Source organism: Sinocyclocheilus anshuiensis, unplaced genomic scaffold (assembly GCF_001515605.1).
Source record: "Sinocyclocheilus anshuiensis isolate Anshui unplaced genomic scaffold, SAMN03320099.WGS_v1.1 scaffold287, whole genome shotgun sequence".
In the NCBI taxonomy this organism is placed as follows: Eukaryota; Metazoa; Chordata; class Actinopteri; order Cypriniformes; family Cyprinidae; genus Sinocyclocheilus; species Sinocyclocheilus anshuiensis.
Genome location: NW_015552557.1, coordinates 706,825 through 733,052, shown reverse-complemented (window position 1 = coordinate 733,052; position 26,228 = coordinate 706,825). Strand labels below are relative to the sequence as shown.

Below are 26,228 nucleotides of genomic sequence, written 5' to 3'. Positions count from 1 at the left end.
GGACGAATGGGGGCGTTTAGGGATGGAGGTGTTTGTGTTAAAGGAGCCAGAGGAAGATGAGGAGGAGGATAAGGAGGATCCAGGAGACTGGCCTTTGCTGTTGGATAAGGAAAGGGGTCCATGGTGGCCAAAGGTACTGCAGTCCTCTATGGAAACATTCAAACATGCCACAATGTCCCTGATCTCTTAGCATCACAAAACTAGTATCTTCAGTGTATAAATTAAAAAAGTATTGGTAAACCAGCTGAAATGGATACCATCCTTAACATTCTTCAACTATTATGTCTAACCAAAGTCAGAGTAGCTGTCAACACAATGCTCAGTAACTCTCACCAGCGTTTTCCTGCTCAACACTTTCCAAAGGGTCTGACTCTCTCCTCCCCAAAGTCTCTTTACAGCTCCTGGTCTTGCGTGAGATCATCTCATCATCTGTTCCATCACCACTGTCTCCCTGAGAACAGAATAGTGCATTATTTAAATCATATAGCTAAGCCAGGACAGCCTTTGTTGGCTCAAGGTTTTTCACTCCTTACCCTGACTAAGGCTTTCTTCTTCTTCTTGACGTTGGAGTTAATGCCCAGCGGGCTGTTTTTCTGGGCTGAGTTCTTCTCTGCACTCTTGCTGGTGGATCCAGGGCCACTAGCGCCCATATTCCAGCGTCTCCCACCAAACAGCTCGATAGCATGGGCCAGTGTGGGCCCCTCAAATCTACCGTCCTCCTGGAAAAGGTAGTTTTACAGCAATATAAAACCCACCGATAATATAAATGGAAAATAATCAATGGAATTTAGAAAAAAAGAAAGTTGTGCCTTAGCTGACCTAAAGTTAGCAGAGTTATGCTAAAGGGAAACAGTGCAGGGCATTACAAGAGTCAAAACGGGAATGTGTTTAGTGGTATGAAAACTTCAATACCACCAAAGTCCTCCAATGTGAACTTCTATAATTCAACACTGAGAACACAAAATTTGTGCAAAAATCTTTATTTAAATGCAGACTAAACTGGTTTGCCATGTCTACCAGTCTGGCCAGCTGGTGGTAAGCTGGTTGGCCAGTTGACCTGCCAGCTAACAAGTGCCCTAAACCCTTCTAAAACGATCAAACCAGACCAGCATGACAAATGGAAATCAGCTTGGTGGCTAGCTACTGTAAGACCAGCAGACCTTTTTTTAGAAGGGTGGTTGTTGTAATTGTTGCAATCTTTACCATGTTTAAGGGATGAATGAGCTTAACATAAAAACAAGCAATTTGCTAGCTGTAATGTTTTACATCAAATTCAAACATTTAAAAAATATTAGTAAAATCCTCACATCAAATACAACAAAATCTGGTATTTTAGGTCTACTTGTACAGTGTTCTCACTTGTATTTGATAAATGCACTTGAATAAATGTAAAAGTACCTGGTACAAACTAACATACTGCTTTCGCAGCCATTGCAGTCTCTGGTCAGGAAACTTCCTGATCTTCCTGATGGCATTGAGCAGCTCCTGGAGGCCCTCGTGCAGCATTTGTGCCGTGTGTCTGGGGGCCACAAAGTGCAGGAGCCTGTTGTCTGTGGTGTGAAGTCCATATAGCAGCGTGACACCATTTTCACCAGGGTTCATGTTACATAGTTTGTGCTGCAGGCACACATAGTTAACATCCACTCCAGGGTGACCCATAAACACGCCCTTCACCACGTTAAGGTCTAGGAGTCCATCGGTCAGTCCGCAGTGCACAGGTTGGCCCAGAGGTAAGTGGTCTGGGGATGGTGGATGTCCCATGAAGCCTCTGGCTTTTCCACCTGTGCCACAGCTACTGTGGGACTTGGACCAGGTAAGGAAGCAGTTATCGGGCTGTAGATGGAGGAGACAGCGGGAGGTGAGATGGGTCTCGGGGTCGTAGTGGATAACAGTTGCTCCCTGGAGCAGGAACTGGTGGATATCCGGCTGAAGAGAGAGCACGTACCAGGGGATGAGCTCTGTACCGTGGCTAAATAGTCCACGCACCTCTTCTGTGGCCTGGAGGTTTATGTCCTTAGTCAGCTCAAGTGGGTCCCCTTCAGAGTCTGAGAGGTCTCCTACTAAAAACCTACAAAAATTAAATGAAGCAGGTGAAGCAGAAATAAAGAATCAAGTGACTGAATAAACAGAACTCTGCCTGGGAAACCTCTCACTGTCTTGGAAGAGGTAATGCCATATTAGTCTTGCAAAAGGAGTTGACAGGAGCTTAGATTATTGAAGAGCACTGTCTATCTATAAGACACAAATTTAGGGGCCGTTATGGAACATAATACAATGCTATGAGTTAAATTACTTTAAATCGTGCACTGTGGCAGAGTTGGCATCTTGAGCTTAAATGTGGTTGTGGTCTGCATCTCATTTACTCTGTGTCTTGGTCTGGATATGAGTCTAAGTTTGTGGTCTCAGACAAGACTGCAGTCTGTTTCCAGAGAGTAATGAGGGTGATAATAACCTCAACCACAGGTTTGCACTCTATCTGCACCATTATAGAGGATCCCATGTCTCTTAATGACTACTTAGCCTCAGTGTCTGAAATGAATGGTGGAATAAATTCTGCATTATCTCCATTTAATTAAAATGGACAGTCTGGTTCTTGGACCAGCAGTTTTTGCCTGGACTTAGAGCATTGATCTGTGTTATAGGGGATTGGTATTGGTCTGGTCCTCGGAATTCTGGTACTGGTCTGGGTTTTGCGTATTCAATTGGGTCTTGGTCTTATGTTCTTGGTCTTGGTCTTATGCTGGTTATTGAGGGGTCTAGTCTTGGTTTGGTATTGGGGGTTTGGCACTGGTCGGTCTCATAAAGGATTGGGGGAATGGTCTGGGCTTTGGAGAATCTGGTCTTGACTTCAACTCTGCACTGTGGATTCAGAGGAAGGAAATCCATGCATTTCTAAGTGAAAACACACCAAACCCATACAACTGAAACACTGCATGTCACTTAGAACCCAATGCAGTTAGTGCAACCATTGAAGCACAATCTGGCAACTTACAGTACACGCTCTGACCCAGGTCCTTTTCTTGAGAGTGGACAGTAAGGGAGGGTTGAATTGAAGGAGGGTTGATTTGAATGGAAGAAAAAGACAGAAGGTAGTGTTTTGAGAAATGAAAGTAGGATCTGTACCCAAACACAGCATCCTCAACTTTGATACATTTGTGGTATAAAGTCAGCCCTGCAACTGGAAGAGGTACTGGGAGAGTATAAAGAAGTACATCAAAGCCAAGCTGCTCAAGATTCAGTCTCTTGAAAGATGAAAATGCTTGGGATGGAGTCTACAACAAAGGCAATGAGATTCTCCAGAGACACAGTATTAACAACCGATATGAGCACCTTCCTGCGGACAACAAAACTGCCTCAGCATTGAGGACAAACAGAACTACAAACTCACTGCTTTCTGCTCTGTACGTAGGTCAACATGCATAAACAAACTCATGAGAACAACATGTTCCACTGAGAAACATTGCAGTCAAATGGAAGGTCTTTGGAAATCTTTTCATAAATTGATAAGATGTTTAAAGGTTCAAAATAAACTCTGAGCACTCACATGCTACAGTAGTTCTTTCATTCTCTTTTAAATGATCTAAAGGTTGTCAAGAAAGGAAAAATAACCTTCATAAAAAACATATCAAGACTCATTTGAGTACCACATACTGTAATGGAGAGACTTTTTGTCAGATATTATTTATTTAAGCTAAAGTGGGGGTTTTAAAAAAAACCTTGAAAATGAGTTATTTTTCTCTTTCCAATGCTTTTGGGTTTAGGATTTTGTGTATTCTTGTGGTGACCCCAATAACAGCCAAATAGAGTTGCTATGAAGTCATTATCCTGAGGTTTCATTTTACAGTTTAGGTGATTGACTCAAATAAAACTTTAAACTTAAATATGTCCATGTTCAACAATGGCAGACATCAAATCAAATCACACACATCTAGTGGTTCCTCCACCAGTCAAGCAACTCCCATTGAGATTCATGCGAATGCTAGGTATTATATATCGCCTTGCTTAACACAGATAAGTGCAAAGAAATAACCCAAACCTCTATGCAGAGAGCCTATTAATTAGGGCCGGGTAAAAAATATTGATATCTCGATATTAATCTATTCTATTTTTACGGAACGATATCGATTCTTAAATCCCAAGTAGGGCTGCACGATAAATCGCATGCGATATTTAACGCGCATCTCATCAGTAAAGCCAGTTCTGTAATCAGCGGTAAATCTCCATCACCTGCGGGCTTTCACATTGAGCAGCATTAACTACACAGAGCCGTTGTTCACTGACAAGTTGCGCAAAACCACGTTCTGACAAGATGCACATTAAATATCGCATGCGATTTATCGTGCAGCCCTAATCCCAAGAATCGATTAGTCTAGCCTGCTTTCAGTTAATGGACGGAACGTTGAAAAGGCACTTCCCATCCAATATATCGCAATAAGCATTGTGCTTTGGTACTTTTAATATAAAACAAAGTCTCAGATTTCAAATTCTGTCCATTGTATTGCAGTATTCAAACAATAAATGCCGTTTTGGCGCTGTTTAATGTGGAGTGACAGATCGCTTTAGCACCTCAGTTCAACAGAGTAGACGCAGCAGCGCGAGGTGCACGTGAACTGATCATCTTCTCCACATTAATACCAGCTTCAGCACAAAATAAGCATGACTAAACATCCGAAGGTAAGTTAAAAGAAAGAGTATAACTTTACAAGCTGTATCCTGTCTCATGTAATCACTCAATCGGTGTTTCAGCCTCGCAAAGACGTTAATATAACGGCTTGTAAACAATGTCACGTAACGTCACATTTACCTCAGAAAGCATATTCGGTGACCATAAACTCATTAGTCAGATAGAAAAATAAACTGTAGAGAGGGGCATTTTGCTAAATATATGCACCAAATAACATATTCATTATAAATTTTACTGTTCTTCAAGGTTTAATTTATGTTTGAATAAATCCATCAAGTTTTTATGACAGCCACCATTATGTTTATATTTAAAAAAAAAAAAAAAAACTAACTGAAGTAGAAGTATTATTATGTAATTGTAACTTTATTATTTTAAAAACTTCATTAAGTGTAATTTTAACAAATCAGTCAATTTTAACCTTCAATATTAAAGTAATGTAACTTAGTACCATCTCGTGTATATTTTACAGCATTAGTCAAGAGATTTTTTTTCCTTAAGAAAATTTGGCATGTAGCCTATATCCAAAATAATCTATATTGAATCGAATCGGTAATCAAATCGCAAGCTTGTAAACGAGAATCGAATCGAATTGTGAAATTTGTGTCAAAACCCAGCCCTACTATTAATGGTATTAAAACAAACTGAAAATGCCTCAGTGTATATGGATTAGACTAAACACATCATATATCTGCAAACAGGGTCCAAAATTAACTCACTGGCTTCTGCTCTTGTCTTTGAAAGAATTTTTGGGGCAAACTGTGATCTCTTGTGCCTTCTCCTCAGGCTCCTCAGCCTCCAGGCTTCGGTTGCAGCTGCGAATCGTCTGCAGAATATTACTGACGGTCACCTCTTTGTCTGAGCTGTGGAGTCCATCGCTCCCAACCCTCTGCAGGAAGTGCTGCTGGCCATTGTAGTCGGTGACAAACTGTGTAAAAAAAGGTAAAGAGCACTTCACCACAGAGACTCCACACAAAAGAAAATAACCACAATTATGGACAATACGAGTGGATTTGTGGGCTTTAAAAGCGTTCATGGGTGATTTAATAGTCACCTAAGTGACAAAATGTCTTTTTCCTGGTTGAATCACTTTAATGTGATTTTTGTAAAGCCAGGAAGCAATTCAGCAGGCATGTTAAATGTTTGATGAAAAGGTAATTGCTCCAGCTAGCCAAAATGGTCTCAAGATTATTATTGTAACTGTAAAAGGCAATTAAATTCAACCGTGGTGATACAATTTCCTGTGTTAGTCATCATGACTCTTTGGAAGCACCTAATCCTCACCTCAACAGGATCTTCTTCAGAATCAAATGATGGACGGAGTCCAATAATGCTGGCCGCACCATCCAAAGCCTCACTAAGTTCCTTAAGGAACACGCCACAGAAGGGCACCACTTTGCATCCTGGGATGTTGAGAGCACGGTTGACCACTTTCTTGTACTCAGATGATGATTCATGCTGGGCCATGGCGTCCTTCAGACCACGCATGGTCTCAATATCTGCCTGGTCCATGAACTGCCACATCTTCAGCACTTTGCGAGACCTGGGGAAAGAGTAAGCAGTGAGCAAGGTTGTAGGGACGTAATTCTGGGCGCCCTGTTAGTATATTGCTCAAGGGTTCTGAACATTTTTGTTTTCAAATGTAATTTAAAAGTTAATTCAGGGATGCAGTCTTGTAGATAGTGTACATGCTTTGACCTCATAGATGATTATGTGTCACCACAGTTAGATTTTGGTTTAAGTCATATAATATTTTTGTATAATAGCCAGTAAACTGTATTTTTGCTTTTCATGTTGGTACACAAGTGGGGAAAAAAGCTAACTGACTCCACTGCTAACTCCAAGAGGTTGTTACATTTTCTGACTGTAGTGAAAACGGCCTTGGAGGACTTTAGTATTAAATTTAATCTTCATGGTATAAAGCATAAAACCTTTGATAGAGGACTAAAATCTTCAGCAAGAAAACAAAAAATCCCTTTGGAAGTGGGAAAAGACAGAGCTGGATGAGAGTGAACTTTATAAAAAATTATAGATAACTAGTCCAATAAGAAAGTAACTTGGGTTGCAGATTAGCAGTAATACTAGCAGTGAGACTCATCCTTTGGCATGTTACAAATGTGCTGTTAAAAACAAATCAATGATCCAAGAATGTTTCTCACTTTGTTAAGTATAACACAATACAAACAGAGAGGACCATTTATTCTCAAAGGATTATTTATTTTCTAACCAAGCGATTCAAGGCATCATGCCATACCTGAGACCTGCCAAGAATTCCATGACCGCATTGTAGTTGCCGAGTCTTTGTACGATCAATCACCACTCACATTTTCTTTAAACACCAAGTCACAGAATCTGACCATCTCTAGTCCTGAGCGCTTATAACAGCAATCAGTTTGAGCACAAATATTTATGCGATGGCGTGTTGTAGCTAAAAACACCTCACAGAAAGTCAGTCAGTTACATAAACATTTCTGCTGGGGCACGGATGGTCAGGGACGTTTAATACGAGGGGACACTGGAGCTCATGCCATTTTGCCAGGATTCCACCGGACAGACTGCTGCTCTTGAGTTACTGCACAGGCCGGCCAGCTAGCAGTGAACAGACAGCAGATTTGACGCATTAAAAACTTACATAAGAGTTGCCAGAGACACTGCACCCTGGGCTTCAAAGGCGGCCGCTGGTCAAGTGTCCGAATAAGACCACAAACAACTGACTGCAACAAAGACAACAGACCACAAACCCTAGGTTGTGCATGGACACCCAGTGGCAACACTTCAGGGATGTATTATGTGGGTTACAGCATAACCAAAATAACACATCACATTGCTGAAGCAGGAATGAGTCCACAGGAAGCATTAGGGTAAAAGAGCAAACCAAATCCACTAAAAGAGGAATCCGTGACTTGTTCGCAAAGGACACTAGGATTAACGGTGGGAGGGGTGAGGCACAGTCCTGTTATGTGATCCATTCACTTTATGCTCTTACAGTATTACATCGCATCGAGGCCTATGATCTGAACTCCCTTCGGCCAGGAAACCCAGGAAACAAAAAAAAATGTTTCTTCTAAACAACTATGCAATGGAAAGTTAAGCAATAACTTTCAAGGAACTGCATTCAACAATTAAAGATGACTCCTTAGAGCATTAGCATATACTTGACAAGATATAAGATTGATTTCAATATGAAAGCCATGTGAAGGTCACCTTCCTGAGTTGTGAGTCTTACATAACTAGCACTGACTGTCAAGGCTGTAAGCATCTGCAAATCTTTTTTTCAAGTTATTCCCAATCATAACCTGTCTAGATACCTACTCTTACATGAAACATAACCAGCTTTGATGATTCAATATTTGAAGTTTTCATGTTTAAAGTCTCACATCTGTTTGAATAAGTAGGTACACATTGTGAATGTAAAAAGATCCAAGTAAAACAGACAAAACAACCATAACAAATGTCCTTCGGTGTCCAACTCAATTTTTCTTCCAAAGCCAAAACCACTCTAACGCCCTTACGTTCCCTTTGGAACGAATCTGCACCATTAATGAATGCTCACCTCATTGAATCTTGTGACGAGGTCTTCTACCGTGTTGTGGTGGTCATTCTGAGTGGGCATGATGGGGGCGGACAGGGAGGCTTTCAGGTGCGGGTGGCGTTTGTGGCACTCTGGGCTTCCCAGGTCTCGGGTGAGAAAGCTGAGGTAGTCAAGTGGGAAGACACGGCGGTACAGCTGCTGCTCCTGTTCTGTCAGGATGGTGGCGATTTCCTCAGGGAACTGGATGAGGTGCCGCAGATCGGCTAGTTCCTTACTGATGCCCATGGAGCTGCACAGCTGCCGTTCTGAGAAAGACAAAGACAGTGGAGTATACTGAATAACATATGTATGGACAGGTAGCCATTAATTCCCTTCTCTAATTCTAATGTCCTTCTCCGATCACACTATATCCCAATTTTCTGCTATTTTCTTAACATGATGACTGACAACTGGATTTTGCTGCTTTGCAAACATGGCAGTTAAAATGGCATTCGCCCAGTGGGATCTGCATGGTTTGCCATTCTAAAGACACACCCCACTCCATTCTAAAATCTCTATATCTTCCTCCTCATTTTATGGCATCATAGAAGCTGCCCGGCACAAAGCTTGTTCCAAACGGTGGGAGGAAAAATTATGCCATCTAAGAGGTATCTTATTACTAAGATTTTTGGCTATATTGTAAGGTAGCTTTACATGCATCCTTCAGAATGCATTGTAACAACCTCTGTGAAAAAAATAAATGGTGGTGGGTGACAAGGGAGAAACACTGATAATCAACCAAATTTAGTTCCAATTTAATTTACAAAGAACTTTGAATCAAAAGTAGAGCACACAAATTTCCCTATGAAGATGGTAGTCGCATATGAGGGTCCATTCCAGTTAGGATGCAGAAGGTAGTTGCCTATATAGTCAGCAGGTAGCGAGGCAACTCACTAGGTTTTGGAACAGAGCCATTATATAGGCCATTTATTACATGCCCCTAAAATGGTATTTACAAATTCAATAAACCATTTTCACATCAACATATGAATCCATCTTCTTTATTGCCTCACGACAGGGTTGGTGATAATTGTGCTCAGTACAGTGCCGTGCAAAGGACAAAGATAAACATAGACATAGATAAACCAATCGTAATACAATAAAGCACAGTATTTACATGGTAATTAAAGAGAACCGGAGAGTACCACAAAAGACAAAACAAATGACTTTAATAATGTATACTGTGTGACTCATCAGCGCAGTCTAGTAAAAGTGAAAGACGCCATGCAGGATAGAGTTGTAAAAATTCCCAATAGCCCATATACTGTGACACTGATGGATCATTTCTTCAACATCACCGGGCACAGTATTTTTTCATGAAGTCTCGGCACATTTACATATCTCCACTGTTTCCTCCACTCTCGCCTGAGATTGCGATCAGAAAACGGTTATGCTGGTATGGCGCTCAAGGGCAGGTCAAGCAAAAATAATACAAATACTGTGAATCATGCTTGTCTGGATAGCATCAGCTGTCAAAAGCAGTGTTTGCAGACTCCTTCAGCTCAACGCGCCGCCATGGCGACCGCTGGAACAGGAGGAGCAGAGTGAGAGTGCTGTTTGATTTGTGTATTCAGTCTAGTCTCCTGATAGAACATGAGGGTGTGTTTCTTAGTACACACTAAGACTCTAAGTATCCTATCAAAACCTCAGTTTGAAACGCTCTACATTTTAATGTTAGCATGTCACTAAGTTAATGACACAATACTTCAATAAAAGGAAAATGCACAAATAATATATAAAATATTATGAATCAAGAATATAAGTATCAAGACTGTATGCTGTCTAGGTGAGCAGCTCACTTACATATGAACAAATTCTTTGCAGTATAGCTCGGAAATGCAGTTACATTTACAAGATTACAAGGAATCAAACTTTAAAAAATATCAATAATGATAAGTTTTAATACACCTGAGCTGTGCTGTCTTTATATTGCTTCAAACTAAACCAATGGCCTATCATACTTAGAGTTCTTCTGAGGTGAGTTTTAGGCACATCATCTCTTCAATATGCGGTCTCATATCCATTTGCATTTCATTAGCCATCACATGTGTTCTTTTCTCTTTGCACATGGCATCTTTTGAAGCAAAATGGAAGGAAATGAATACACCGCATTAGGCTGTGAATGAGATGCCCTGATCTTTATGCATGGGCCATTCATGGTGCAGGTCTAAAGCAGACAGGAATCAGCGCTCGTTTTGTGAACGATGGCAGACAGCCTGCTTTTGGGACACGCAGAGCAGCTGAGGTGCACCTCCTACACATGTGTATATGCTAGAGGAGCACAACAAGTTGGAAAAAATAATTGTTATTCCACTTACAACTGTTGCAATAAACAAATAGTGAAAAGTGTGGATTACATCATTGCTTTTGGGTGCAATCCCATTTTTGTCATAATCAAGCAGCCTTAGTGTATGTTTATGTTCACACTCTGTAATATACAATTAACAGGGATGGCAGATATCTAAGGATTTATTTAGACATCATGCTGAAACAACATATCAGCCGGCCTAAAATCAGTCAAGAGCTTTAGGAGAAAAGAGCCTTTGTCTTGGACAGAAATAGTCCGGTTTATGCATGTTTGATTTACAACCAGTGAGTTTGACTTACACTGCCATCCCTAGTATCCCATCTCCTATGGAGAATAAATCATTAATAGAAAGAGCTTCTGCAAAACAATTAACCTGTAACTGCCTAGGTGGACAAACTACCTATATAAACCATAAAAACATTACACTGACGGTCTTGAACATGTAGGGGAGACTGAAGGCAACTGTAACAAAATTTCTTTAATCACAAAAAAGTGATGTCACTCATTTAAATGCACAGTAAAGTTTCCTCTCTGGTGATTTAGTCTATTAATACTACATGGACATTATACTGTAAATGCTTCATGTACCAAACATTAGCAGATAGATTTGCAGTATTCAATGAGTTATGAAGGTAAATGCCCACAGACTCTTCTACAACCTTCAGAAAAAGTATTTGAAATGAAGATGCAAGAAAAAACTAGAAATAGACAGTTATTCAGAATAACCTTGAGCAGCATGTTTCATTTTGTGTAACAAAAGAGTGAAAGCCTACAGAACATTGCAACCAAGCAAAATAGAAATCTCTTTCAAAATCACTTGTGGATGTACCATTAAACAACATACACATTTGAATTAATCAATTGCTCAGTTTAGTATTAAGCTTTATTTATTATTTCACTTTAGGTGCAAGGCAGTTTAAAAGGACCCAATCTACCTAACCTAATGTATTAATGAAGAAAGGGCTGGATTGCGAAGAAAGCATACAATAAAATAAAATATAAAATTAATTCAAATTAAATCATATTCTTATTCTTCCATTTTCTGTTTACACAGACTTTTTTTCTTCAACTACTGTCTATATAAACACTGAATTTGTTCCATCCTTTAAAGGGACAATCACTAATTCCTGTTGTCATACCAAACCTATCCGACTTTTTGACTACGGTTGCCAGCTCTCAACGCAAACAAATTATGCAACCTGAATCAAACATTAAGGCGTATTCCCTGTTGATTATTGCATACCTGGCATAAAATATGACTAAAAATCAACACCACAACAGTGTTTCCAGGGTTGTTGAATAGTGTTAGACTAGTGTTTTTCTAGTTTCATACACCAAAAACCTTGAGCTGCCAAGTACAGTACATGACTAACTCGCCATACAGCAAAAAACAAACCACAACACTTTAGTCCTTGACACCAAGCACTGGCCACCAGAACAGCACTATTGATTCTATATCGAAAATAACTCCACAAGTGACAGCACTGCCTGTTGTTGTGTGTATGGTAAAATTGAAGCGTCACTTACTGAGCAGCCTGTAGTCCATCCTCTGTGAGTGGGAGTGTTTCATGGTTGTGGCCGGAGTGGCAGTCGGCTCACTGACTCCCTGCTTCACGCCGCAGCGGCGAGAGGCGCTCAGCCACATTTAAACTCAGCCTGACTGCAGCTGCCAGCTCTCTACTACCACAAATCTGACTCGCTGCATATCTCACTCGCTCATACACACACACACACACACTGTTTGGCCACTCGTACTCCCCTCCCTCTCTCTTGCTCTCACACACACACTTACTCTCTCCATTGGCTGCTCCTTCCTGGCAGGTCAAGTTACTCATAGATGAAAGCAACACATAGTGTTAAGTGCAGGGCGAGGAAATCGAGCACCCAAACATGCTCTGATCACCAGTAAAGAGCTCGCCGGTTGACTTGGGTAAGAGTCCAACGAGAACTTGATAGGCAAACAATGACTTTATAGCCTAAATTTGGCCATGAGACTTTGGGGATGTGCTTTAGCATGCTCGTTTCCATCATTAACTTTCCCAGTACATCCTAAGAGAGACTGATCGAAGAAAAGAGCTCATCCAACAGCTTTATGGTCCATATGCATGCAAGCTCCATTAAGCACAGAGAAAAGCTGTCCAGTAGATACAGGAATGGCATTTATAAAGCCATTAACAACTGGAATCAATTGTATCCCTTAAGACATGTCAAAGTCATTGTTGCTGAATATAGAAAAGACCTCTAACAACTTCAATAACTGTTGTGAATATCAACACAGTCATTCTGGCGCAGGGCTGGGCGATATGGCTAAATTTACGATATACAATATACATTATATCTCAGTATTTCTTTATTTAAAAAAAAAAAAAACTTTCACATCCTGCCAAGTGTTGTCCAACGAAAAAATACATATTAAAGGCTATGAAAACAAATAAAGTGAATGTAACCATGTAGGCTATCCTATATATTATGTGCAAAAAATGGTTAAAATCACATTACATTATAACATTATAATCTAAAAACACCTACATTTGTCACATTTATTGTCCAACTACAAATATTTCAGCCAAATATAAGCTATATTTAAGTCAGAATTATTGCGCTCCTATTTCATTGCACGCCGTCTGTTTGGTGCGCATGCGCGCTGCGGCGCTTGTTCAGTGAAGTCTGTGAAGTTTAGCAGAGAATTGCAAAGCAGAAGGCTCATGCACCTGTGAAATGTAAGTTATGCACTGAGGAAAACAGCACATCTCACACACATTAAACCGTGTGAGTGTATCTGTCAGCACCACATGAGTCAGTCAGAGCATTTGACGGGGCAAGCAGCTTTAAACTATACATGTTAACTATATCTTACGAGTTACTTAAAGCCCTTAATATAAAGCTTGTCTCATGTTTAGGACAAATTGGATTATGCACTTTTCCTGCAGCAGCTCACACCGTGTCTTCCACTCGCTATTTTTCAGATGTGGTCGTATCAAACTACAGTACTGTATATCATTATAAACGGTATTGCCTCATACCATATCGATTATAAAAAAATATATTGATATATCATACAAACTCGATATACTGCCCAGCCCTAATCTGGCCTCTCATGTCATTCTAAACCTGTATGACTTCCCTTCATATGACACAAACGGAGAAATTTTAAAGAATGTTCAGGCTGCACATTTCTATAAAACAAAAGCAAACAGTGAAGTGGGTATGTCAAGCTCCAAAGTGGACAAAAAGTTTCATTAAAGTGCCATAAAATTTGCCCATACCATGCAAGCCTTGGAAATCACACAAAAGATTTGTGAGAGAAATTTAAGTCATTATTCACATTTTCCCCCTCCAGAGGTGTCAAAAAATTGGGCTGTCAAGAGGCACTATGCCAGGTTTGACATCAATGACACCAAATGTTGTTGGTTCTTTTGTGTCGTAACCAAAGTTTAAATATGTAGTGTGGAGGAGTTTTGAGATCTATAGCAAATCTATTTGAGATCAACTTAAATTTTGGTCGTTTTCTCAAAAAAGTATTGTATAGAAGACTTGGAATTAAGAGCACAAGTCAAGAATTAACAAATTTTATGACAGTTTTTCCAAGTTTAAAAGCCCCTGGACACTTTCTAATTTCATTATTTAAGCAGTACAGCCCAATATACAAAAGATAATAAAGTAAATAAGTTTAATTTGATATAGAGGAAGGTTTGCAATTTCCTGCACATAAACTCATAACACGTCATCAGCGTGCAGTCAGAAATCTCAGTGCCATATAAACACACCATGACTGTCTAACACAAGTGTTAAATAACACTGAGTGGTCTCAGAGTTTGCATTTTTTCTGCAAGCACAGAGAGTTTCTGAACACTCTCATTCAGCACATATGTGAGCGAGTGTGTTCTCCTAACCTGACCCAGTCGCCGCTATTCCTGTCCACCTCTATTCATCACCACTGAAACTCTGTGTGCATGCTGCTGTATTGTTTTTGAGTAACCCAATTCTAATCGTTATTTTAGAATTCTCCTCAAATGAGTGTCTCACTATATTCAAAATGTGTTCAGTGGAGAACTGTTTGCTCCCATACAAAAAGCTTTCCTGTGTGAACCTGACCCCCTGTGGATGGGGTTAATAAAACATTTTTGCTGCTGTAAAGATGGGAGATTAATCTTAGAGACGGATCTTTTGCAATGTCATAAAGCACTAGACTTCAAATAGAACAAACTCAATTACCACAAAGGCATTCCACTGCTGAAGCATCATTTTGTTGAAAAAGGGGTGTATGCAGGGTTGTAATGACCACAGACATGTTCAGATTATGAATTATTCTTAAAATGGTACCTTCTGTTTCCCCAGTAGTGATTTTATTTTTAGAAATAAATTTTTTATGTGCTAGTAATATGCATTTTCATGTACACTACTGTTACTGTTAAGTAAGATTTTTAAGAAAGCAATACTTTTATTCAGCAAGCAAACATTCAATTAATCAAAAGTGGTAGTAAATACATTTATAAATATACATTTCAGAATTTAATGAAATGTATCTTATCATAATTTCTTTGATAATGAAAGATATTATGATAAGATAAGAAATGCTTCTTGAGCAGCAAATCAGCATATTAGAATGATTTCTGAAGGATCGTGTGACACTGAAGACTGGAGTAATGATGCTGAAAATTCAGCTTTGCATCACAGGAAAAAAATACATTTTAAAATATATTAAAAGAGAAAACAGCTCTTTAAATTGTAATAATATTTTACAATATTACTGTTTTTACTGCATTTTTGATCAAATAAATGCAGACTTGGTGAGCATAAGGAGCTTTTTTTTTTTTTTTTTTTAAATCTTAGCGACCCCAGACTATGGAAAAGTATATACATTTGTATTTTTTGTTAATTTTTTTTTTTTTATTACCATTTTATCTTTGCAAAAGAAAATATGCAAGCAAGCTGTAAATTATACAGCTACAGTGTAAATAATGTAAAAGTCAATTTTTCTATATCGACATAACCTAAAATCTATGTTAGCCAGTTAAATAATATTATCTTGGTGACAAATCAGCAGAATTTACAACAACAATGTTGAATACATCACAGAAAACCAACTGGGTCATTCTGTGTCAACTCAACCAGAGGTCCTCGGCTCAAATTTTTTATTTTGTCAATATTTTTTCTGAAGAAAGACAAACATGTTTGGTGATATAAGCCAAAATATTAAATCTCACGGATGTATATTTACTGAGTAATCCACTATTTTGTAGAGGAGGGTCAAAAGATCCATAAAAGATACATTTCTAGTTTCAACATTATTTGTTCTTCAGACATTCCTCTTTAAAAGAAAATAAGTATGATCTGTATGCAAAGTGACCCGCATTTGGTTTTTGACCACTAAAAATGTGTGCAATTTAACAATTTACTCTTGAGGCCATACTTAAATTCCAATATTGCCTTGAAAATTAAGATGGCAAAAGGAAAGTTTGTTAAGACCCAAAATCTAAAAGGGCATTAAGATATCTTTTATACTTCTTGTGTTACAGGCATGCAAACTTTAGAGAAGAAAACATGAAAAGTGGTTTTTCTCATTTTTTAACAGTCACCATTGGCACATAATGCAACAAAGATTGCTAAAGTCAAGAGATTTTACTAATAGACCAACCAATCTCTGTGTAAAAATAACAATGTCGATGCCATCTTTCTGAAGTCATTTTTACCCCCCTAATTTGGCTCAGAATCTCAGGTGAAAATTGTCATTTTGACCACCTTCTACAAAACAGTGGATTACTCAGTAAATACACATCTGTGACATTTAATATTTTGACTTTCATCACCATACATGTTTATCTTTCTTTAGAAAAAATATTGGCAAAATCAAAAATTAGAGCCGGGGAAGTTTCTGAAATTTGGTTGATTTGATATGGAATGACCCAATTGTGCAAAGCATAAACAATGGATGTCCAAGACCAATAAATGTAAAATTATCACCCTGAAAATGCAAGTGACTGTTCTGGCTGGCCTGAAATACCCCCGGTTGGCAGGCCATCCGTATTGTTCAGCCCTGATGCTAATTTGTTTCATTCATACCCAAATCAAAAACAGTGCAGGATGTTGAATGTGGAAATTCTACAGTCAGCTACAGTGCAAAAGCTCGTCATGACTTTATGTTAAGCAGGATTTAAATATCTTTTTCCATCATCAAGTTCAATCTTTACTAGCTGTTTGCATTTGAATGGTGGAAAATAAATGTTTTTAAAGGAAAATAGGACAACATGTAAAACAGATTTCAGGTGCGCAACGCTGCCATCTGCTAAAATAAACATGAGACTTCTGTATGGGGTAAAAAATTAACCACATATACCACAGCTTCGTAGGTTCATTTCACAAAAACTAAAACATTTCACTGACCGACCCAACAAAACAGTCTAAAACTACAGATTACTACCAACTTTGCTGCCCAAAACAGATAATAAAGCTCAGCACACGATGAGATTTTTGGTGTCACTTAATTTGCAGAACATCTTTACCTCTCACTATGTTTAAAAAGCCCAAAAATGGTGTCCATTGAGAGGGGCCAGATTGCATTGTGGCCCAGATGCCTGAACTTCCTCACGAGAGAAAAATAATGCTTGTGTATTTAATTATGAGGCCGCGAATACCAGGGTCACTGACTCATGGTCCCACACAGACGTCATGTCACCTTGGAATTAGTCCAGAGCGCTATGCATTCAAATCAATGAGGATCGTTTTACACCGACATGTCTCACGAAGGGCTTGGAGGTTACACACCAAATGGATGAGCGCCAGGTGATAAGCTAATGCGGCCAGAATCAAATTAAAGGGAGAGCACTGTCTGACTTTTTGCAAATCAAAGCAGGCGTTTGAAGTGCATGGTTTGAATCGTTTGGCAGGCCAAAGTGAGAGAGCCAAGGGTTGAGGAAGTCAGAGACTGACACCCTTCTCCCCCGCGTCGGTCACGTTACATAGCCCTCGATGGAGCAGAGATGATTTTCATTAGTTCATAACCTGCTTCTGCGGCGCCTGTAAGAGGCCTCCTCATGAATCATCTTTCAGCCAGCAGATCGGCTATGTTCTCTTCAGAATGAAAGAAAACAAACACACAATAATAAAGCAAAGTCATTATTATGCACAAAAGAAGATTGTGTTAACAAAAGAAACCAATTATTCTCATGCAGAAAATATTATCTCACTATTTTTGTATTATCTATTACTCTACTCTGTAATTGTGGTGCTTGTGACAAAGTTTGCAACAAAGACTAGCTTCTGAAATCATTGTGGCAAAATCATTCCAGAACGGTTAGAAGTATGAATGCCACAATGCATTACTTTGAACGCAGAACACTTCTTTGAAAAGATGAAGTAGCATCTGAATGATAAGAAAACAAATGCTCTAAAAAAATGCTCTAGTCCAAAATCTCAATTTCTTCCAGTGTCCCAAGTCAACACTAGTGGGCTTGATGTGGAAAAACAAAGTTAGTGATCTCTAGGGAATGACCTGCGCATTCCAATCAACCAAATCCTGGGTAATTCTGTCCAGAGGATCCACAAAGACACTGAAGATACATAGAAAAAACAGCCTTTAAGCTGGGGGGGAGGGCATCCACATGGGAATACAAAGACCCTTAAAGTTGTCTTTTTTTTATCTGTTCAACATGAATAGAAAGTAGTTTTCCATGTTAACTATATGGTTGTTTAGCATGCAGCAATTAGTGTCAGCCTCAGACAGACGCCACAATGAGCACTTCTGAAGAAGATCTGGTTGCTGAAATTGTCAGGTTAGTGCCTTAAAAATTCTGAAAGGTACTGAAGAGTTCTGATGTTTTTCATATGCAAATACATTTTGCAAATACACAAGAACAACTGTACTATAACTCCACTAACTATATTCCTTGTAGCTATAGTACATCCATAAAATAATCTGTACTTCCACACTGGGAAGTATACAAATTCTGTCAAGACACATTTAATGCTAATTTATGTGGTTGTGTCTCTATGATTTTTCATTATTGTGCCATTTTCTCAATGAGCTGCCTCTTTGTTGCATGTGAATGTATTATTGTAAGATTTAAATTAGCATTATTAATTTATTTTAATTAATTTATTAGCCGCGCTGCACGGATGCGCTGTTTTCGTTCAAATCAAAGCGTAAATACATGTAGAAAACATATCCTTGTGTCGTGGCTGACACAGAAGAGCGTACGCTGCTTGCGTCCAGTGGATATTCTCCAAAATGGCGCTACGGTGATGCGGAGAGACACAGAGTAGACGAATTGTTAAATAAAGTCGTTATTTTTGTTTTCTTCGCATACAAACAGTATTCTCGTCGCTTCATAACATTACGGTTGAACCACTGATGGCAGATGGACTATTTTGACGATGTCTTTCATACTTTTCTGGACCATGACAGTGTTATTTATTTGGCAATGGGACAGTCACAAGCCTCCCGGTTTTCATCCAAAATATCTTAAATTGTGTTCCGAAGACGAACGAAGCTTTTATGGGTTTGGAACAACATGAAGTGATTAATGACAAAATTTTCATTTTGGGGTGGAGTAACCCTTTAATTTCCCCTTTAATCGTAAAAACATCAGCATGAAGCATCAACAAAACTGAAATTGGCGGGTTTTTTACCTTTCAGCATCGCTCGACCTGTGGAGCCAACAGTGAAGCTAGACAGAGAACTTCGGGCCCCGAGAGCAGCTGTGGCTTCCAGCAGGGCCCCGCTCAGACGAGCTGCAATGCTGGTTCTAGGAAGGCAGGCCCTGAATCTAATTTGCAACAGGGAGACCGGCAGCCATGACACAGCCTGGGCAAGCAGCTTTCTGGACGGGTGCAGGAGATAGACCTCAGGACTCAGGGTAGGATCAACATGGTCAATCTGTAGAAAAGAGAGACAATGGCAATGCATGTTTGTTGATGTTTTTGTATTGTTAAACAGAGAACATGTTGTCTGAGGTTGTCGAACCCAGGGCTATCTCAGCTTTTTTTCACAAGACAACATATGAATGCTCTCCTATTAGAGATGCCACGGTGGGGAAATTTTCCCACCGATTAAAGTTGGGGTAAGTGATTTCTGGTAGCCAATGTTGACATTTAAAATCACCAAAACAAACACGCCCCCACCCCAAAAGGTTCTCGCCCCTATTTTGATAGCTCTGCCCCACACATTACACGGGTCCTACTTCTTGCCTTATTGCCTTAAGCCTTCTTTTGTTCCACAGATGGTTTCCTCTTTTGTTTTTTATCCGCCATCTCTATCTTTCTATCGCTCGGCTCGCTAATGTCTGTCCTGTGCACTGAACTCTCTCTCCTCCACATCATGAGTAGACATGCCCCTTACTGCTGATTGGCTACAAGTTTGTTTTGCTATTCGGCCCGAATCAGTTTTCTAAAGCGTTTTTGAAAAATCGCCACCTTTAATAAACTTGTAACAACATCGATATTACCGATTACACTGCACATTTTACAAGATATTTGTCAGGATCTGCATTTTTTATTTTGATCTTTAACATTAGATCTTTACATTGTTCCCTTTCTTTGAAAAAAAATAAAATAAAAATGCTTGAAAATGGTAAATTCATTATTATTCAATAAAATACTACAATTACAAACTCACTTATATTAAAAGCATGTCTGTTAGGTATAAGTCAAGAATTCCCCTTCAAATTCCAAGGAGCCCATCTTCTTCAAATACTATTAAACTATGCTCTCAAATGTATACTTCTATGTTGGATAACAGACCAAATTCCCTAAATTACTAGTGGATAAATACAGCTGAAGTTCTTATTCCATATGAAGCCTTTTCTAGGGCAAAAGGCAAGCCTTTTAAGTTTTACAAGATATGAGACCCTTTTCTCACTGGAACAAACACATTTATTAACCTTGGGAATACAGTATTCAGCTTGAAAATCTGAAGATTGCCCCATTGTGATGCATGTTTATACTGGTTTTGCATAAATCTTCTTTGGCCTTTGTTTTTTTATCTTTCTTTATATATATTTGTATGTATTTATATGTATACATATTCTGTATTTTTTTAAATAATTTATGTTCATATTATTTATTTATTAATCCTGCTGAACAACTAAATGTTTATGCAACGTCTATATTTCTATTGTGTTTTTGAAGTGTGTAAACCCTGCTGTCAAAACCTGAACACAAAAAAAAAAATGTAACTTTTGTTAACAAAAGTAGGACAAGTGTTATACGAAGCCCTGTACATGACATGCAGACAAAAATATATTCAATGTGGCCACAAATTAAGAATTCGTTCCTATGACTTAATTCATTCCATTGTTTTATTAAATCACAGCAACATTGTACTAATTTATTCCCTCATATTGATTTAATTAGAATGAGGGAACAAATGACTACAATGTGGCATGATTTAAAAAATATTAAAAATAGAAATATTGCCAAATAGGCATTTTTGCTTTTTATATCTTAATACACTTTTACATCTCAATTTTTAGTGATTTACTTAAATATCTGTTTTAAGATTTTTTCAAGCACTTTAATTAAGACTATGTTGATATAACCAAGTTTAAATAATTTAGGACATATTGGGGCCCCTGGAAGTTTGCGGAGGCCATCTGATTGAGAACCACTGGTCTAACTACATAAGCCCAACTAGTGGCAGAACTAATCAACTGGCTGACTAGTCGGTGCAACCCCTAATAGACATGGAGGTCGCCATCTACGCTTCTTTAATCATCTCTGACTTGGTGCCCAGCAGTGATTTAATCGCTGTCAATGTGAACAACCCAAGGAACCAACAACAGCCGGTTCCTTAATAATGATAACAACAGGAAGCTATAAGAGTTAAAAAAGACCTCTCTTCTGAACTAGTAACTGCTGAATGATCAGCCCAATAAAAGCAGAAATGGAGAACAACAATCCCAGGTCTTGCCATCAAATGTATCCTTATTGAGAAAGAGCACCAAATAAGAGCATTATTTCACCATTAGTGATCCCAGACAGCATTTCTGCCAGCTGCTTCCAGGAAAGTCATTACAGCTGTTGTCTGTGCCCTTCCTCTGAAACAACTGACCCAGCTTTTTTGCCACCTCTCTCCCCAAACGGATCTGGCTCTGATGAGACTTAAACCACTCTCATTGGATAAATGGATTCAGCGTCGATGCAACGTGACATAGGCAAATAGCAGTTGCTCTGAGCTTAAAAAAAAACAACAACAAAAAAACAACGCAAAAAGCTAAGCAAAGCACAGGACCTTGAAGACCTTTCACTTAGGTTGTTTATAATGTAAGAACAAAAACAGAAAGCATGTGTGAATTACAGTAAGGTATTGTTCACAGAAGTTTCAGATTTTTACTTGCACTGACAACGTTTTGACTATATATTCCACATATATACACCATTCACAAGTTTGGGGTCAGTAAGATTTTGAATATTTTTGAAAGAAGTTTCTTATACAGAAATCTCTTTTGCTCACCAAGGCTGCATTTATTTGAACTAGGGATGTCAATTTTCGATCATTTCCATGATCGATCGTCGTTTAAATTAACGATCAATTAATCGATTAATCGTTAACCTTAATGCTGCTAAATGCGTCTATTGCAGCGGCACGCAGTCACCGGCAAGACGGGATGCGCAAAAGCCACTCAAAAAAAATATTTCTCACCCGAATTAAAGGGGTTTTAGTCTGAATGAAATGCTAGTAGCAGGATTGTAAAATGAATAGATGTGATTATGATCATTTGATAAAATGAAGAGAGCTCGTTTGAGAATTTTACTTTGTTGACTGTTTCCTATCCCGTCACGGGGACCGCTGAACGCGCCTCTTTAAATGGTTTTGTGGTGCTCGTTTTTGTATTTTAAAACACAATTGCAATGTTTTCAACTGACATTATGGCATTTAAAATAAAATGATCCCAAACGTAACTGTGGCACGTGTGGCTGTGCTGCACAGTCAGTGAACCGCTTCCATCGGCGCTGCTGCAGCAAAACACACTGTTGCTAACATTAAACATTATTATGTGAGTATTATGACCAGTACTTAATTTGATCCTGCTGGATCCTGTTCCGTAAAATGTCAGATTTTGAGTTTTTGCGTTGCGGTAGGCCTATTTGTTTTTAATAATCTGACATTTACAGTGCATTAGATCGTGACAGTGCGTGCGTGCGTGCGTGCGTGCATACGAGACAAAAAAAACACAAAAATAAAAAAACTACATTTTTGGAGTAAGATACAATCCACAAAAGTGTTTACTTTTATTTTTGCACACACACAAAAAAAACAGAAGATTTGTGCAAACAGAATGCGCATTGTCATCCTTTCCTTTCCGTGAACTTGTTTATGGAGCGCCGTGCCACACTTAAAAAATCTTTTAAATCTGTTAGCTTAATTATTTAAGTAAGACATATTTCGCATATTTATTTTTTAATGAAAATAAATTGTTATTTTTATTTTAGGCCTATTACTTACATAGGCTATACATTTTCCTTAAAGCATCCCATTTTGTCCCAGGGCTTGAAAACCTGTGCCCTAGACTAGTTAGGTCCTGCAGAAACTTTCTCTTAATTGTGGCATCACCGTTTAGTGACATCATTGAATGCTCCGGGAAAACGTATTGTCAGTGTCTGTCACAGCGCATCCTGCAATTATTTATTTACAAATTATAAACTCTGATTATGACAAGTGTGGTTTAAAAGCTTTGTTTATTAGAGGAATAATTGGTTAGCTGGAAAATGTTACATCGCGACCATGCTTTTGGATGAGGTTCGAGTCCATATAGCCTACATTTACGCGGCTGGTCACGAATTTCCACATAATTCAATAATATTTAGGCATTGTTTCTTTTCCTAAAATATACCGTCACCGTCACTCACAGCCGCTTGCACGTGTTTTGCGCATGAGCCGCACGCAGCCCAAAATTAAACTGCTTAATCGACCATCGGTAGCTTTAATCGATTGTATCTCTTATCGACAATTAATCGATCATCGATTAATCGTTGACATCCCTAATTTGAACAAAAATGGAGTAAACAGTCATATTGTATGTTCTATTACCATTTAAAACAAACGTTTTCTATTTGATTTTTTTTTTTTAATTTTAAATTATTCCAGTGATGCAAAGCTGAATTTTCAGCATCGTTACTCCAGTCTTCAGTGTCACATTTAGATAGCAATCATTCTAATATACTGATTTGCTGCTCAAGATACATTTCTCATTATTAAACAACACTGAAAACAGTTATGCTGTTTATTATTTTTGTGGAAACTGTTACAGTGATTTTGCATCAGTATTCTTTGATGAATAGAAAGCTCAAAAAACAGCATTTATCACAATATAAATATTTTGTAAAATTATAAATGTCTATACTGTCACTTTTTTCAGTTTAATGAATCCTTGCTGAATAATATATATATATATATATATATATATAAGTGTGCAGTTGCACAAAAATGGCATTAAATAAATAAATAAAATACAAATATATTTTACTTCCTGACATAAAATATATATAAACATTTTATATATGTCAGGAAGAAACATGTATTTTTATTTTTTATTTAAAAATATGTGCAAACTGCACACTTCTGGGTCTGAGCCCTAGAAAAACAATCAGCAGATGCAATATTTCAAGGGTGAGGTGAGTAACATCTTTAATTGGACACACAGAGTGTTGCGCTCACGCTCACCACAGAGGAAAAAGGAGCTTATTACCATAGCAACCAGGATGAAAGATTCTTGATAGTGCTTAGCAAGTCAATTGCTCCGTTTCTCATTTTTCTCACTTCAAACAAAAAGACAACAAAAAAACCCCAATCAAGATGAGGACTTACGTAACGAGGCAACACTCCTTTGAAACTGTGTTTATGAGGTTTTAATCAAGAAGAGAAAACCTGCTTTAGTGTACTTAAGTAAAGAACATGTCATCACTGTATGCTTAAAAGGAAAAGGCAAACACATTTTTGAGTTGCTGCCAACAAAGTATGGCATTTGATCTCTAAATATTTCATGTTATTTTGATTAGTTAATACATGAGTCAACATTATTTAGACCCCAGATAACCAATGGACAATGGACATGGTCATAGCACATTATCATAAATTATACCACAGTGTTGTTGATTCTCATTGGCTGACAGACTTTCAGTTCTGTAACTGTATGCTTAGAAGTATAAATGCTTCACTAAATTCTTTATATCATGTTTACAAACTTATATTCTGGTGCATAGACGCAGGGTCTACATTCATTTTCAATACTTCAATGATCCACCATCACTTATTCTTTACATATTATATGCATTACAAGCTGGATAATACACCTATAATGTGCATGAAATAATACTGTACTAAGGCTGTTATCCACTACTGATTGATGTAGAAACTGTGCAAACATGCAGGACTTCAAGTACTGCACCTTTAAAATGGGCCTCATTGTTTCCAAACGTTAAACTACAGCACTAAGCAAACCGTCTCCTTATCTGAAAAATGATTTTGCAGAACTGGCAGTCCTCAGAAGCCCCTCCCTGAGCCGTAGAGCCATGGTCCTTTATAATTACTCTTTAATGGGATGGGTTTCCTGCACTGCTCATGATAAAAGCGAAGTCTGCTTTTGTCAGATCTTAAACTGGACCTTAGGGACTAAAATCTGCACGTTCACCAGCCGCCGAAAGTCTGACACTCATTCTTTTTGGTTTCAAAATCAACAGCACAGATGCTAACTAGATGCGGTTCTCAAAGAGTCATGGTTCTTAATGCAAAAATAAAGGTTTCAAAAGGGGGTTTTCGCAGTGATGCCATAGAACCATTATTTTCTTACAGGGTTTCAGCAGGTTTTATGAAGGCAAATTTAAGAGTTTTTAAGACCTTTTTAAGACCAAGTAAAGAAAATGTAAGGAATAAATTGAAGGGAACACAATACATGTTATCTAAATGTAAATCTCTAGGGAGCACACTTTAAGTTGTATTAGCGACACTTACAGTTCATAACAGATCTCAATTTCTTAATTCATTTTACTAAAAAAAAGAAACACCTTATGGAGAATGAATAGCTCTAACACCACCCACTAGAATATGAAAATAACTTTTACTGTACCTTCTAATCTCACTGCAAAAAAAAGTGCAGTTCTTCCCAAGTACCTTTGACTTGTTTCCAGTGCAAATGTCTAAAAGATTCTTAAATCAAGATACATGAGGCAAAATTACATAAGTCTTGTTTTCTGAGAAACATATCAAAATGAAGTGAGTTTATGAGAAAAAACATGAACAAATATTAACTTAATTCAAAGGCAAAACAAGTGTTCATAGCCCAGATATTTGTTCTTGTTTTAAGTATAATCTCAGCTTTATTCAGTTTAGTTCAGTTTCAAACTTCATATCTTAATTTTGCCTATCAAGTAAATGTATCCTGACTTAAGGATGTTTAGATATTTGAATTGGAAAACAAGACAAAAATACTGAGGAAGATATGTATTTTTTGAAGTGCATGCAACAATTATGCCATGACTTTATGAATTTAAGACTTTCTGCATCCATTTAAAACCCTGTTCTTAGTGTGAAGAACATTTAAAAAAATCTAAAGAATCTTTTTGCACCATAAAGACCCTTTTGTCCTATAAAAATATTCTTCGTGGAACTACAGATACCAATAAAGAACCAATCTTTTTAAGTGTGCAGGTTGTTGCTTTACTATTTTGCTATA

General features: G+C 38.1%; 1 protein-coding gene across 1 annotated transcript in view; it reads right to left on the bottom strand.

Annotated features, from left to right (window-relative positions):
- The window catches only part of LOC107664595 (1-phosphatidylinositol 4,5-bisphosphate phosphodiesterase epsilon-1), a 77,754-nt gene that overhangs the window by 20,263 nt on the left and 31,263 nt on the right, over window positions 1–26,228 (bottom strand). The window contains exons 3-12 of the mRNA XM_016455205.1: window positions 19,189–19,435; window positions 8,235–8,518; window positions 8,059–8,060; window positions 6,936–6,980; window positions 5,966–6,224; window positions 5,401–5,609; window positions 1,399–2,068; window positions 534–719; window positions 334–451; window positions 22–146 (exon numbers count right to left, since the gene is read on the bottom strand). Coding sequence (XP_016310691.1) covers window positions 22–146; window positions 334–451; window positions 534–719; window positions 1,399–2,068; window positions 5,401–5,609; window positions 5,966–6,224; window positions 6,936–6,980; window positions 8,059–8,060; window positions 8,235–8,518; window positions 19,189–19,435 — 2,145 coding nt within the window. The remainder of the gene's footprint in view (window positions 1–21; window positions 147–333; window positions 452–533; window positions 720–1,398; window positions 2,069–5,400; window positions 5,610–5,965; window positions 6,225–6,935; window positions 6,981–8,058; window positions 8,061–8,234; window positions 8,519–19,188; window positions 19,436–26,228) is intronic.